General features: G+C 53.7%; 1 protein-coding gene across 2 annotated transcripts in view; it reads right to left on the bottom strand.

Annotated features, from left to right (window-relative positions):
• The window catches only part of GPR137B (G protein-coupled receptor 137B), a 56,903-nt gene extending 45,279 nt beyond the window's left edge, over positions 1-11,624 (bottom strand). The window contains exon 1 of one of the 2 annotated variants that reach the window (XR_009536085.1): positions 11,086-11,596. Coding sequence is in view for 1 of the 2 variants with exons in the window: in XM_060126248.1 (XP_059982231.1) it covers positions 11,086-11,454 (369 nt within the window). In the remaining variant the exon portion in view is untranslated. Of the gene's footprint in view, positions 1-11,085 lie in introns of both variants that reach the window. The other variant, XM_060126248.1, reaches the window with a different exon arrangement.
• Between the last annotated feature and the right edge of the window lie 2,962 nt (positions 11,625-14,586).

The raw sequence follows: 14,586 nt of genomic DNA, 5'->3' as shown, positions 1-14,586 counted from the left end.
AGGGAACTCTACTCCCCATAAGGGAAAGGAAGCTGAAAAAGAACAGATTTATGTATATGTATAACTGAATCACTTGGCTGGATACCTGAAACTAACACAACACCGTGAATCAACTATGCTTCAATGAAAAATAAAATTTCCTCAATAAAAGCCACGGAACCCCATGATAGAAAAAGGAGTATGCTGTCCATGCCAAGTCATTCTGGGTGCAGCAGCCTGGAGCCAAGGCGTGCTCTGTGTCCCCACCTGGGCAGGTGTGACAGGCCCCCAGGGAGGTGACTGGCTCCCAAGGTCAGGTCTTCACCCTGTCATCTCCTGTCTTTGAACTTGGCACGTGCGTGGTTCAGGGAGCGAGTCCTACTCACTGCCTGGCCTCACGCTGACCGTCGGGACAGAGGCCCCCCAGCACTTAGGAGAGCTGCTTTCATTTGTGATCTCGGGACCAACAATGATGCTGCCTCTCCTCTGAACTTCTGTAAAGCCCAGAACTCCCTGGAAGCATCCTCAGCCTTCTCCCGCTCTCCTGAGAGCTCTGCTGCCCTTCCTGTCCAGCTGAGCCAGCACCGGAGAGCCCTCGTCAGGCGCGCGCGCGCGCGCGTGCGTGCGTGCGTGCGTGCGTGTGTGTGTGTGTGTAGCCTATCCCCAGTCAGCCTGGGAGCCCTCCTCAGGCTCATATGTATGTGTGTGTGTGTGTGTGTATCCTATCCCCAGTCAGCACTGGAGAGCCCTCGTCAGGCTCGTGTGTGTGTGTGTGTGTGTGTGTGTGTGTGTGTGTGTGTGTATCCTATCCCTAGTCAGCACTGGAGAGTCCTCCTCAGGCGTGTGTGTGTGTGTGTGTGTGTGTGTGTGTGTGTGTGTCCTATCCCCAGTCAGCACCGGAGAGCCCTCCTCAGGCTCGTGTGTGTGTGTGTGTGTGTGTGTGTGTGTGTGTGTGTGTGTAGCCTATCCCCAGTCAGCACTGGAGAGCCCTCGTCAGGCTCGTGTGTGTGTGTGTGTGTGTGTGTGTGTGTGTGTGTATCCTATCCCTAGTCAGCACTGGAGAGCCCTCATCAGGCTCGTGTGTGTGTGTGTGTGTGTGTGTGTGTGTGTGTGTGTCCTATCCCTAGTCAGCACTGGAGAGCCCTCCTCAGGCGTGTGTGTGTGTGTGTGTGTGTGTGTGTGTGTCCTATCCCCAGTCAGCACCGGAGAGCCCTCCTCAGGCTCGTGTGTGTGTGTGTGTGTGTGTGTGTGTGTGTGTGTGTGTGTGTATCCTATCCCCAGTCAGCACTGGAGAGCCCTCCTCAGGCTCGTGTGTGTGTGTGTGTGTGTGTGTGTGTGTAGCCTATCCCCAGTCAGCACTGGAGAGCCCTCGTCAGGCTCGTGTGTGTGTGTGTGTGTGTGTGTGTGTGTGTGTGTGTGTGTGTCCTATCCCTAGTCAGCACTGGAGAGCCCTCCTCAGGCGTGTGTGTGTGTGTGTGTGTGTGTGTGTGTCCTATCCCTAGTCAGCACCGGAGAGCCCTCCTCAGGCTCGTGTGTGTGTGTGTGTGTGTGTGTGTGTGTGTGTGTGTGTGTATCCTATCCCCAGTCAGCACTGGAGAGCCCTCCTCAGGCTCGTGTGTGTGTGTGTGTGTGTGTGTGTGTGTATCCTATCCCCAGTCAGCACTGGAGAGCCCTCCTCAGGCTCGTGAGTGTGTGTGTGTGTGTGTGTGTGTGTGTGTGTGTGTGTGTGTGTGTGTGTAGCCTATCCCCAGTCAGCCTGGGAGCCCCACGGAGGCAGGAGCTCAGCCTCACACTTCTCTGCCCTATAGTCTCAGGACCCCTTTGCAAATGATGAAGGGGTGAGGTCTCGCGGGATACAGGCGTCTCCACCTGCCCCCTCCCTTCCTGAAGGCTCCTCTCCTGCTCCAGTTCCCAGGGGTCCAGCCAAGCTCCTCTCTCCTCCACCCGCCCCGGAGGCTCACCAGAGCCTCTCTGTCCCTATCAACTGAACTGCACCTCCATCCAACATCACCAGCACCCGCCAGGCCACCCTGCAGACTCTGGGCTCCACACTGGTCAAGTCAGGCCCACAGGTACCACCCACGACGGGCAGCAGCACCCTGGAGGGCACGCCTGTCCAAAGGCCCTCAAGGCCACCTGACGGCACACTGAACACTGGCCTTCAGGCGCCCTGATTTTTCCTGTGTCATCTCTTGCTACCCGAGCGTCTGGGTTCAGGGGCGCGCAGCTGGCCAGACTGCCATGAACCTGCCTTTTTTTTTTTTTTCTTTGGCCGCGCTCGGCTGGTGGGATCTTAGTTCCCGGACCAGGGATTGAATCCAGGCCCACGGCAGTGAAAGCACCAAGCCCTGACCACTGGACCACCAGGGAATTCCCTGAACCTGCTTCTTTGCTCACCCCTGATAAACTCTCTTTTACGCTCCTGGGCCTCAGGGTCCCCCTGTAAGATAAGAGGGTCAGTACGAATGTTCATCACGGTAACTTCTCCTTTCAAAACGATGACACGAAGTTCCCAGAGGGATCCCAGCCCCACAGGGATCGCTGCAGCCTTGCTTCTAAGTGGGGGTGGGCCTGACTTGTAGGGGAGGGACGTGGGCCCAGCCGCCCCCAGGGCAGCCCGGGTCACCTCACTGGTGCAGGTGGAGGTGAACAACGCCCACCAGCCTCCCTGGCAGGCGTCTCCCTCTGCGGGAGGGAGGGCTGTGGCCACACAGGGTACCATGTTCGGTACGATGTTTCTGAACTGCTCCTGCCACGATGGCAGTTCACAGTTTACCTGCCAGGGCCCTGCCCATAATTGTTCTAAACGCTTAAATAAGGTAACACACCACAGCACGGAAGATACATTTCTCCACCTGGGAAGCTCAGCTGGGCTACCCGCCAGCCGGGCCCCACGGCTTCGGGCTTTCGTATGCCTGCAGCAGCATCGGCCGCGGCTCTCGCCACCGGACCCCCGTCCTCTCGGCGAATCACGTACGGACCACAGAACACCTAGTGAAGAGGCCTCAGGGGTTTCTTCCCTCCAGAAAATAACTTTCTGCCTCGGAAGGAAGGACAATTCTGAGGTCTCCTGGAACTCTTGCCCTTGCTGGGAGCAGTGTGGTATTTTTTATGAACTACATGTTTGTGTCCGCCCCAAATTCACAGGTTGAAATCCTAACCCCCACTGTGATGGTAGGAGGAGGGGAGGCCTCTGAACACTCAGGTCAAGAGGGTGGAGTCCTGGTGCGTGGGATTGGTGCTCTTATCAAAGGGACCCCAGGGAGCCTCCCTCTGTTCCCTACCACGTGAGGACGCGAGGGGAAGCCGGCTGTCTGCAAGCAGGAAGAGGCCCTTGCCAGAGCCCGACCCTACCGACACCCTGCCCTCAGGCGACCAGCCTCCCGAGAGAGCGAAGTGTCTAGTGTTAGTCAGAACAGCCATCATCAAAAAGCCTACAAACAATAAATGCTGGAGAGGGTGTGGAGAAAAGGGAACCCTCCTACACTGCTGGTGGGAATGTAAACTGGTGCAGCCACTATGGAGAACAGTATGAAGGTTCCTTAAAAAACTACAAACAGAGCTACCACACAACCCAGCAATCCCACTCCTGGGCATATATCCAGAGAAAACTATAATTCAAAAAGGTACACGCACCCCAATGTTCATAGCAGCACTATTTACAATAGCCAAGACACAGAAGTAACCTAAATGTCCATCAACAGATGAATGGATAAAGAAGATGTAGTACATATATACAATGGAATAGTACTCAGCCATAAAAAAGAATGAAATAATGCCATTCGCAGCAACATGGATGGACCCAGAGATTATCATACTAAGGAAAGTAAGTCAGACAGAGAAAGACAAATAGATCACTCATATGTGAAATCTAAAAAAAATGATACAGAAGAACTTATTTACAAAAGAGAAACAGACTCACAGGCACAGAAAACAAACTTATGGTTACCAAAGGGGAGAGGTGGAGCGGGGGGATAAATTAGGAGTTTGGGACTGACAAATACACACCACTATAGATAAAACAGACAACCAACAAGGACCTACTGTATAGCACAGGGGACTCAATATCTTGTAATAATCCTAAATGTGAAAAGAATTTGAAAAAGAACAGATATATGTATATGTATAACTGAATCACTCTGCTGCACACCTGAAACTAACAACACTGTAAATCAACTATACTCCAATATAAAATAAAAAATTTTTAAAGAAAGAAAAGAAAGCAATGGATTGTTAAAAAAGAAAGAAAGAAAAGGAAAAAGAAATTCCTGGTGTTGAAGCTGCCTAGTCTGTCGTGTTTCATTGTAGCAGCCAAACAGACTCAGACGAGGTCAGAGGATGCTCCTGTATCCTGCCCAAGAGGACTGCCGGCGGTACCTCCTCCAGGGGAAGGAACGTGGTGACAGAAACTGCTCTTGGGGAGCGAGACGCGGGTCTGCTGCTGCGCTGCCCCCAACTCACTGAAGGACACTGGATGGAGACACCTGGGATAATGACCAGGACGGTGAGGGACAAACCCGCATCCCATCAGAAGCAATGAAGGGAACTGAGAATGTCCCACCCCGAGCAGGGAGAACCCAAGAGGAAGCAACACATGCCACCAAGTCTGTCGTGGGAGGGGTGACACAGCTCCGCATGGCCCCAACGGTCGGGGCCAGCCCTCCCCCAGCTTCACTCTTCCATCCTGGTGGTGGCCTGGACCCCAAGAGGCTGCCGTGAACAAAGCAGGGCGAAAGGATTTGACTTACACTTAAATAGTAGCAAAGTCATTGGTTCTGTTTAAAGCGTGTGTCCTAGAGGGAGAATTGCAGAGATGACGGAGTGAATTAAGCCCCCAATCTTCTATCAGAAACATCTCGCATCTGGTGTCACCACTGTAAGGACTGTCACTAAGTCACATGGGCCACTGGCTCCATGGAGACGGAATTTACGTGGTCTCTTCTTCTCCCTGTTCAACGCCAAGTTCCCTGAAAGCAGGAACTACGTGTGACCTTCACCCAATCTGCACCGCCTCCAGGGCATAACAGACACTCAGAAACACGTGCTGAAGCAACCTTAGTGTCCCTCTGCAGATGAGTGGGTAAGCGAACTGTGGAACACACTTGTGATGGAACGTCAGCCAGCCTTAAAAAGGAATGGGCTAGTGACACACCCTACGACATGGATGAACCTCGTAAACGTCATGCTGAGTGAAAGAAGCCAGACGCGAAAGGCCACTTAGTGTATGACTCTTTTGATGGGAAGTATCCAGGACAGGCCAGTCCACAGAAAGTAGATCGGTGTCCGCCAGGGACTGGGGTGAGCGGGGGAAAGGGAGTGACCGCTCAATGGGCGTGGAGGGTCTTTTTGGAGGGATGAAAATGTTCTGGAACTGAACAGAGGTGATCGTTGCATAATAATGTGAATGTACTAAATGCCACTAAGTCATACATATTAAAATGGTTAATTTTACGGCACGTGAATTTCACCCCAATTTTAAGAACACACTTGTCGAGTGAGTGAAATGTGTCTCCAAGGTCATGTCAGTAGACTGTGCGACTGAAAGCTGGGAGGACCAGGGCCTCTGTGCAGACAGTGATGCCGTCTCATCAGGACAGGGCTGTGGTCCTGCCGGGGCTGGGCCCACAGGAGCCAGCCGGGCTCACATTCGGCCCACGTCCCTCCCTGTCTGCCCCCGGTCACACACAACCAACAGACCGTCACATGGCCTGATGGGCAACGTGACCTCTGACGGCTCTTAGGTCTGGGGAGCAAGGAGAGCAGTGTGTGCAGACGTTTACCCTGTGCTTTACACACTATGTAGCCTGACCGGTGTGTCTGTCATTAAAGGTGACATCACAAGATGTCCAGCCCAAGGCCCCTCGTCTGTGTCTCCCCAGCTCCCCCACGCCTCGCAGGCCGGGACAGGTCCCCCCTCCCCCGGGTGCTGTGGGTGGCATGTGGCTCCCGGCACTGCCGCCTCAGTTTGTCTGTCTTTCCCTATAGTCTGTGGCCCCTCAGGGCACAAATTCCAGCTTACTGTCTCTGAGCCCAGATACCCGTGTGCAGGTGATTGATGAGATCTGTTCGCTGAGTGAACGACACTCTAACCACAAGCTGAGAAGCCACGGCCTGTTTCCAACGTGCCCGAGGACCTGTCACAGTAAAAATAACAGCAAGGTGGGATGGGAGCTTGGTGACACACGCCAGCTTTGTCCTAACCTTGTGCCGAGGACCAAGTTCAGCCTGCAGCCTGGTGCCGTATGGCCTGTGAGCTAAGAATCGTTTTTATGTTTTTAAAGAGATGTCTAAAAAAGAAAAAACAACATGCAACAGAGACCATATGTGACACACAAGGTTTAAAATACTGACTCGGGCACTGTCTGGACTTCCTTTCCTGCGTCCTCCACGCCCAAGTTTGAGGAAATAACCCACTCAAGAGTAAAACCACTTGGACCTCCTCTGTCCTCAGAGGTTAACAGGCTCTAAACTTTAGCCACAGGATGAATCAAAAGTAAAATATTTACAAGCTCTGCGGACCTCTGGGGGTGTCTATGTGCCAGGTATGGTCACCTGTGTGCTGAGGCCATTTCTGTCCTGAGATAACAGACGTGCCAAACCTAGAACAGGGAAGAGGCTTCTCTCCTCTCCCTGGAACTGCAAGGCGATCAGGAATCAGTGGATGAAAACAGATCCTGGGATCACACACTATGATGCTTCCAAAAACCTGACACTCTTAGGGATGTCATTCGGATGAGTGGCATCAATTTCATCAATGCTCTTATCCAATCAGACCAGTCCTCACTGCTCCACCCGGAACCTCCGAGCTGACGTCTCTGGGGGCTGGAAGATGGGGGCGCATCACAGCCCTCTGGCGGGAAGGGCACTGCCGCACACCACCCACCTGAGCAATGAAAAGGGCCTTACGATGATGCTCTCTTTCTGCCTCCCTGCTAGTCCCTGCTCGTCTGACCCAGGGAAAGGCAGGGGAGCAAAAGGATGCAGCAAAAACCTACAGGCGTGAGGCTGTGTGGGACCAGACCCAGGCTCCAATGGGAATGGGAGCCACAGGTCTGGGCTCACAGCACAGGGACAACACTGACCATTCTCAGCTCAGCCTCTGCTGTTGAGAATTCACGGCTTCCTGGTCAATGGGCTGGAGCTCAGATACGCTGAGAAGAGGCTAACTGTTCCCACGAGTGCGGAGGCCGTGAAGGAAATTTGGTTCCCCTGACGTTGGCAGGCGAGCCCTTCGGCATTGAAGCCACAAGAGTGGGGGACAGAGAGAACAAAGAGCTAGTGCTTGGAGGACAGATCTTGCGAAATAGGGCTGTTAAAATTGGAAAGCTTCTTCTTGGGGGGCAGTTTTTAGAAGTAAAATCAGGAAGTGACTTCCTGGGGAGTGCTGGTGGTAGATGATAGACTGAACGTTAATAAAGAAACTTCTCCTGGTCCTGCATGTGTGTGTGTGTGTACAGACACACACACACACACACACACACACACACACACACAGCTCTGGCAGCTGTGAGTCCACTGAGTGACCACGAGGAGCCGCTGCCAGGGGCCGGGCAGCCACGGTTGGTGCAGAGGTGAGGACTCCCGGCCCCTGTGCAACCGTGTGCTCCTAGCTTTGAAATAAGGTACTTGGGGACCAGCAAAGGCTTCCTAAGTGTGTATTCCTAAGCTTCTTACTTCTTCATAATCATCAAGAGGCCTAGAAGCTTCCCTCTTCACAACTCCTAGATTAGGGCCTGGCACACAACAGATTCGGTAAACATTTCTTGATTAAATTGACTGCCAAGAGCCATAGCGAGATCCACTTATGCCTGAGGTCACCACCTTCCTTTTCCCGGTGGGGTGGAGAAGACAGGGTCCCTGGATTAGCCTTCCAGCTGCCTCCTCGTTCCCGGACCAGGATGCATTGAGTTGCAGGGTGTTGTGTGCAGCAAGCACTCTTCCTGGCTCTGTGTGCCTGGCTGGGGGACCCAGCACAAGTCACCAGAATCCCCGAGGCCTCGGCTGCCTCATCTGCAGAATGAAGGGCTGGACCCCCCAGTCCCTTTGACTCTCAGCGTTGCGAGCTACAGCTGTGAGGAACTGGTGACTTCCATCCTCCCCGCAATGGGAGGCCCAGGGCCACTGCCATCTGACAAACATAAAAGCTGCAGGTTGGTGGGAAAAATTATTTCAATGACACAGTGGGCTGATAAAGGGCCGAGCCAGTGCTGGGGCCTGACGTTCAGGACTGTGGTTTGGCCAGAGTCTGGGCTCCGGCTATTAGGAGATGCAGAAAGAGCACCTTAACTGAGGGAGAGGAGGGGCGGAAGGATGCAGCACAGAGGGCACCTCCTTTAACCCGCTCCAACCCTGGGGAGAGCACTAGGGCTGCCCTTGTCCTGCAGCAGGTCGGTAACTGGCCCTGGGAGACACGCCAGGTGCTGCCCGGATTCACAGGCCTTTGCTGGCCCACCCCGAGCCCCAGGCGCCCACAGTAACCCCCCTGCAGCTTCCCCACCGCACTCTAAGGCGCAGTAGGTGCTGGCTCCTGCCTCAGTGTCCAGTAATCACACCACCTCTTCCCCACCGAGAGGCCTCACTTCTCCTTTTCCTTCCTCAAACCAGCCTGTAATGGCAGGAATCTGCCCCAGGGCTCAAGACAAGGCTGAACCAGGGGGCAGCTGAGCCCGCCGCATTCAGTCACACCCAGGAACCCCAGGAGTCTGAGGGCCAGACCCCAAATTAGGAGAGAGAACAGCTGGGGGAGACGGCTGCCCAGACGCCGCTGAACTCACCCCCCAACCCGGCCCTTCCCGGCCGCCCCCCCCCCCAGACCCTCCACCCCAGCTCTGCAGACAGACCTGCCTCGTGCAGGGCTGCCCTGGCCCAGAAGCTGGCAGCCTTGGCCTCGGAGCCTCTGCTGTACAGCCTGGTCTGGAGGCGGGGTGAGAAGGTGGGGGAGGAGGGACGACTCCTGGCTCCAGGGCTCACTGGTCGTGTGACCTTGAGTGAGTCATACAACCTCCCTGACCCACCTCTGAAAAATGGGGACACCATCCGTACTTCCCTCAGAGGGTTGTTGGGAAGAATAAATAAGACAAACCGCTTAGAACCAAGCCTAGCACACAGCACATGCTTCTTCATTGTTAGCCACTACCCGCCACCCTCCGAAATCGGATTTATGTGCTCTAAGAAGGGCCCCAGGCCGCAGTAATCCTTAAAGGTCCCCCAGCCATTCCAGTGGTTGAGAACCCTGCCTAAGAGAAGGCATGTGGGAGGGGAGGGGGGAGAGGGGCGTCTGAGCAGGGAGTCAAAGGGCGACCCCTTTATAACACCCCAGAAGTATCAGAGTATCTGCCAGGAAGCCAGAGAATGGCTTCTCTGCCAGGGTCTGAGATGCCACCAGTTAGTACCACTTGCCCCTGCCAGCCACCCTGGAGATATAAAGAAAACAAGTCCTGACAGTTACAAAGAAGCTAGAGTGGTGGCTTGCAGCCTCTTGGCTTGCAAGGCTGTGGGCCTGGTCACTCTTTCCCTCGCTCAGCATTTACTCACCAGCCAGCAGATGGTGCAGAAAATGTGAAGCCCTGCCCCTAATCCAGCTCTGAGTGCAGAATTTGCATGTGAGTGCCAGAGAGCCATGGCAGTGCTTTACGCTGCCCTTTTTTTCTCAGAAAGGGACCAGAATAAAGATCTCAATATGCAATCAGATCATCGTCACAGTTCTTGAAGGAACATCAACCTACCTGACTTATGTATCTTGCTGGAATCAGCCCTTTCCATCCAATGAACAAGCCAGAGTGTCTGCAACGTAGCTGACTGCCTGAACTGGTTTTCGGGTTTAAAAGTTGTATTTGGACAGATGACACACATTACTTGTGGACTGGAAAATATGCTGATACACTGGACCGAGGAGAAGGCTTTGAGTATAGATCCCTTTTGATAAGATTATAATAGCTACTAAAGGGTACATATGTTAGTTTTTAGCCAAAAGTATTTCCTCCAAATTTTCAGTCAGGGGCTCCCACTACACCAGGGCAATCCGTTTTCTAACTTTTCTTTTTTTCTTTTTTTTTTTTTGAAGCAACAGCATCTTCTTTTAATAAATAAGGACACTATTAAAAGGAATGGAATGCTTGCTGGTACAAATTCCCCTTACCAGGTGATGTGGTTGGTGCCTCACCCCTGGGCAGGGTCCTAGTGAAAATGGACATTTTAGTGCTTGGAAAGCTAATGAGAAGCAGAGATGACAATGATGATGACGACGGTATTGTGCTATTACACCTTTATGCAATGCTTTTACACAGTATTTGCAAAGTACTTTCCAATTACTGCACTTCATTAAGTCAACCGTCACAGCAGCCAAGTCAATTCGCACGTTCTCCCGTTAGCTTATTAACAATCTGCCTCCTAAAACGACTCCCGTGTGCCTGTGAAAGGGCCCCAGCAAACTTCTACGGCTTTTTCTCGGGGCCTCTCAGATGAGCTCAGACAGCAACCCTGACTTCCCGCCGCATCAGCTCAGGAGCTGGGTGTTGCCCCGACTGCTGTTTAGCAATCCTGTGGAATGAGTTAGCAAGCTGCACTTCAGCAGGGCTCCCACTCTGGAGGCTCAAAACATCCCATCCAAAACAGGGCAGTCCCACCCTGCCTCACAAAGCCAGTGTCTGGCCCCAACCTGGAGGCCAACGTGCAGGTGATCTTTCCGGGCTGGGGGGTTAGATCCTTTGGGATGAGGGGATAGAGGGAAAACTCTAGGGTTCGAGTGTCCCTGGGGGGCACACCTCCCATCAATACCGATTCTCCTGTGTGCACGGAGATGCTGCTCCCCGCGCACGGAGGACCATACCCACTGGGTGATGCTGAGCTGAGGGCAGAGGCTGCGGTGGCCTCCAGCCTTCACTTTCCTGTCCCTTCTCCCTCGCCTCCCTTGGGAATGGGAGGGCGTTACCTGGGACAACGGTCTGCAGGTAGGACAGGGCTCGGACCACCCCAGAACCAATGCTTCTTCCCCGGACGCTCTCAGGCCGGTGGCTCTGTGACCCGCCCCGGCGGCTGCCATCGCCCCCTCCAGGTGAGCGCCCTCCAGGTGCCTCCCGCCCGCGGGGGCGGCCTCCCGAGACTCACCTGCGTGAAATACAAGTTCATCAGCGTGAGGGTGAAGAACTGGAGGCACACGGGGAAGCAGTAGAGCAGCCAGAAGACGAAGGGGCTGAGCGCATTGGCCGCCACGAAGTCTTTGAAGTAGAAGGAGAAGAGAACCGTCCGCAGGGAGGCCCAGAAGAGGCAGAGGAAGAGGAAGACGCTCTGGTAGCTGAGCCGCTTGTGGCGGTAGCGCAGCACCAGCCAGAGCTGCACGTAGATGAACAAGAAGAGCAGCGAATAGAACACGGTGTAGACGATAGTGAGGCCGAGCTTCACGTAGGGGGGTACGGCCGGGGTCAGCGTAGGCGGCAGCGAGTCGTTGCGTAGGGGGTCCCACGGCTGGGCCTCCATCGGGCCGGGGGCGCTACGGCACGGCCGGGGCGCTCGGGCTTCATCTGGGCTCGCGGCCGCCGCCGCCCCCGCGGGGGTCTCCGAGCATCGCGCTCCACCCAGAGCCCGGCGACTGGAGGAAAGAAAATAAGCCGCACTTCCTCCCCCGGCACCACATGATTCACTGGGGCGGCCTTTGTCTGCGATTGGCAGCGCCGCGCCCGCCAGCCCCGCGCGCCCGGGCTGTGCACCGCGCGCCCCTAGGAGTCCCGCCCCCCGCGCCGCGCCGCGCGCCCCCACGTCGCCCGCTGCCCCGCGCCGCGCGCCCCCGGAGCCCCGCCCCCTGCCGCGCGCCCCCGCCCACACCGCCCGCCCCGCCCCCTGCACTGCGCGGCCTCCGCGCCGCAAGCTCCCACCCCGACCCCTGCCCCGCGCCGCAAGCCCCCCAGAGCCCCGCCCCGTGCCGCGCGCCTCCGCCCCGCCCCCTGCACTGCGCGGCCCCCGCGCCGCAAGCCCCCACCCCGACCCCTGCCCCGCGCCGCAAGCCCCCCGGAGCCCCGCCCCCTGCCGCGCGCCCCCGCGCCGCTCGGCCCCCCCGACGCCCCCCGAGCCGCCTGACGGGTTCCGCGTCGCCCCCTTCTCCTGGGACGCAGCCCCACACCTCTCTCTCTCTGCTGATGATTACTTGTTGCTTTGCAGAAGTTAGTTATTTTATTTCAACAGCGACAAACGTTGCAATCTTTTTAAACATTAAAAATAAACTTTACGACTCTGGGGCTATGAACTAATTGGCGTTTTTCCTTGAAAATGTCATGCTGGAGTGATGCTTATTTCTAAATCCAGAAATGCCAAAGACAGGGTTTGTGTTTTTGAGGTTAAGTTTGCGTACGCAGAGTGAGGAAAAGAATGGTCCCTATGGCTGCCGCCTGGTCTCGGTGGTAAGCGGGGCTGTTTTCTCCCGGAAATCCTCATAGTGCGCCCCACACGGTGCTCCCTCGGTGGGCTGGGGGATGCTCGCCCCTCACCTCCCAGGCAAGCAGCTGGTGCGGCGGGCAGCGCGGGGGCGGGGCAGCGGAGGGAGCCCGCGGGACCTCAGAGAGCTGGTGGCCGCTCTCGGCGTGCTGCCTCCCATTCCAATCCGGCCCATCCAGCAGGACTGCCTGCCCATCAGACAGACAAGCTCTCTCGTTTGCTGTGGCTGAGGGGTCGCTCTTCAGAGGCTTTGACTGAGTTTACGCCCCAGGGAGCCTCTCTATCATCACCTTGGCGGGCGGGGCGTGTGGGGGGGAATTGTAGAGTGCCGTGGGCAGAGAGGGCTGGCCAAGCTGGCGTCTGGGAGCACTTCTAGACAAGCGGTTCGGGTAAACAAAAGAAAGGGACCCGAAATCTCCAAGACTCCAGTAGTATCTTGTGATTTATTTTTTCATCAACTTCGTGCCTAATTGTGTGTTCTCTTTCCTTAAACGAACCCGTCCTCCCCCACGGTGGAGCCTGGACCAGCGCTGCTTTTCCAACAAATTATTTAGTGCTTACACCCTCCTAATACATTTCAGGTGCTTCATCAGGGCCAGGTGTGCCTTTGGTGTCACGCTCCTTTCTAGTTCCTCTATCCTTTCCCTCTCTCACTTGCCCCTCATTGTTCTGAGGATAAAGTTCAAACTCCTACCCTAGCTGACCTCCCAGACTTGTCTCTTGAGGTGTTAATGACTGTTAACACCCCTTAACTCCTGTTGCCAAGGAAGCTCTTTCAACCCCTTCTTCCAACAATTGGCCAAATCCCATTCATTTGTAAGGGGGTTACTTCCTCCAGAAAGACTTCCCAGACCACACCATCATCCACTCAGTATTAGTTTAGGTGCACCACCTGTGTGCTTACAGAGCATCCTTGCATAATTGTCATTCACCCCACTTGTTTATAAGTTTCCTTAGTATAGAAACATGCCTTGCTTATATTGGTCTTCCCTGTGCTTGCCTGGACAATCAAAAAAAATCTGTTTATATTTTATTTTACTGAAAGAATACAATGTCATCAAAGGCCCATGCTCTGATATTTCTCCACCATGCAAGACCTCTAGTCACAAGACAACCTTATGATCCAGGATGGCTGCTGGCTCTGCAACCATTGCATCCACCTAATGCCAGGATGGCATTAGGAGGAAGAGGGAAGGACTAAAGGGCACGTGTTCTCTCTAGTTCAAGGAGCCTTCCCAGAAATAGCACACAATGCATCTGCTACTCATTGGTAGAACTTAGTTACCTTAATAAGATAGCTACAAGAGAGACTGGGAAATGTAATTTTTATTCCGTATGGCAATATGCACAGCTAAAAGTCAAGGTTCTGTTATTATGGATGAAGGGGAGATGGATTTGGGGAGGAACTAGCAGTCTTCACCATACTTCCAAAGCAGCCCCCCAAAATGACAATGTCGACAATAGTCTGTCCCTTGACCACCCAGCATCAAATGTGCTTCTCACTATTCTTACAATTCTGAAAATAAAAACTATATAAAATAAAAATGCTCCCACTTAATATAATGCAATATTCCTTATACAATTGAAAAATACCTTCACTCCTTCCTCCAAAGGGGTCACACTGAAGGATCATTTTCTGTGTCCAGCTTGAAGTCCAGGATCTCTGGGTGGTAGTAATTCCTCCTTTAATTCTGCCACAGAATTGTTTTGATATCTTTCACTAATTTATCCTACATAAAATAGAAGAAAGTTAAAAGTAAAGGATAATTAGTTAAAATAGATATAAATATACATATAACACAGCAAGGAAGAAAATATAAGTAGAAGTTAGAGTTCTTATTTTTGCAGTTGGTCGCAAGGCTTTAATTGATATATCATTATATCAGTTTATGACTCCGCTCTTTAATGCACATTACAAATCCCCTTTTCCCTTTATCAAGAATCTTAGCTAATCAGGGGATAACCCTTAGGTCTGAGGGATCTGAGTATGTTAATTTTTTTAACAAAAAATTGTTTTTCACTGGACATGCCAGTAACATGGGGCACCACCATGGCTGGATTCTATTGGCCTCTTTTATTTTTTTTAATAAATTTATTTATTTATTTTTGGCTGTGTTGGGTCTTCGTTGCTGCGCACGGGCTTTCTCTAGTTGCAGTGAGCAGGGGGGCTACTCTTTGATG

Source organism: Lagenorhynchus albirostris, chromosome 16, assembly GCF_949774975.1.
Source record: "Lagenorhynchus albirostris chromosome 16, mLagAlb1.1, whole genome shotgun sequence".
Lineage (NCBI taxonomy): Eukaryota > Metazoa > Chordata > Mammalia > Artiodactyla > Delphinidae > Lagenorhynchus > Lagenorhynchus albirostris.
Note: the sequence above shows the minus strand (reverse complement) of the source record. Positions and strands in the feature narration are given on the sequence as shown.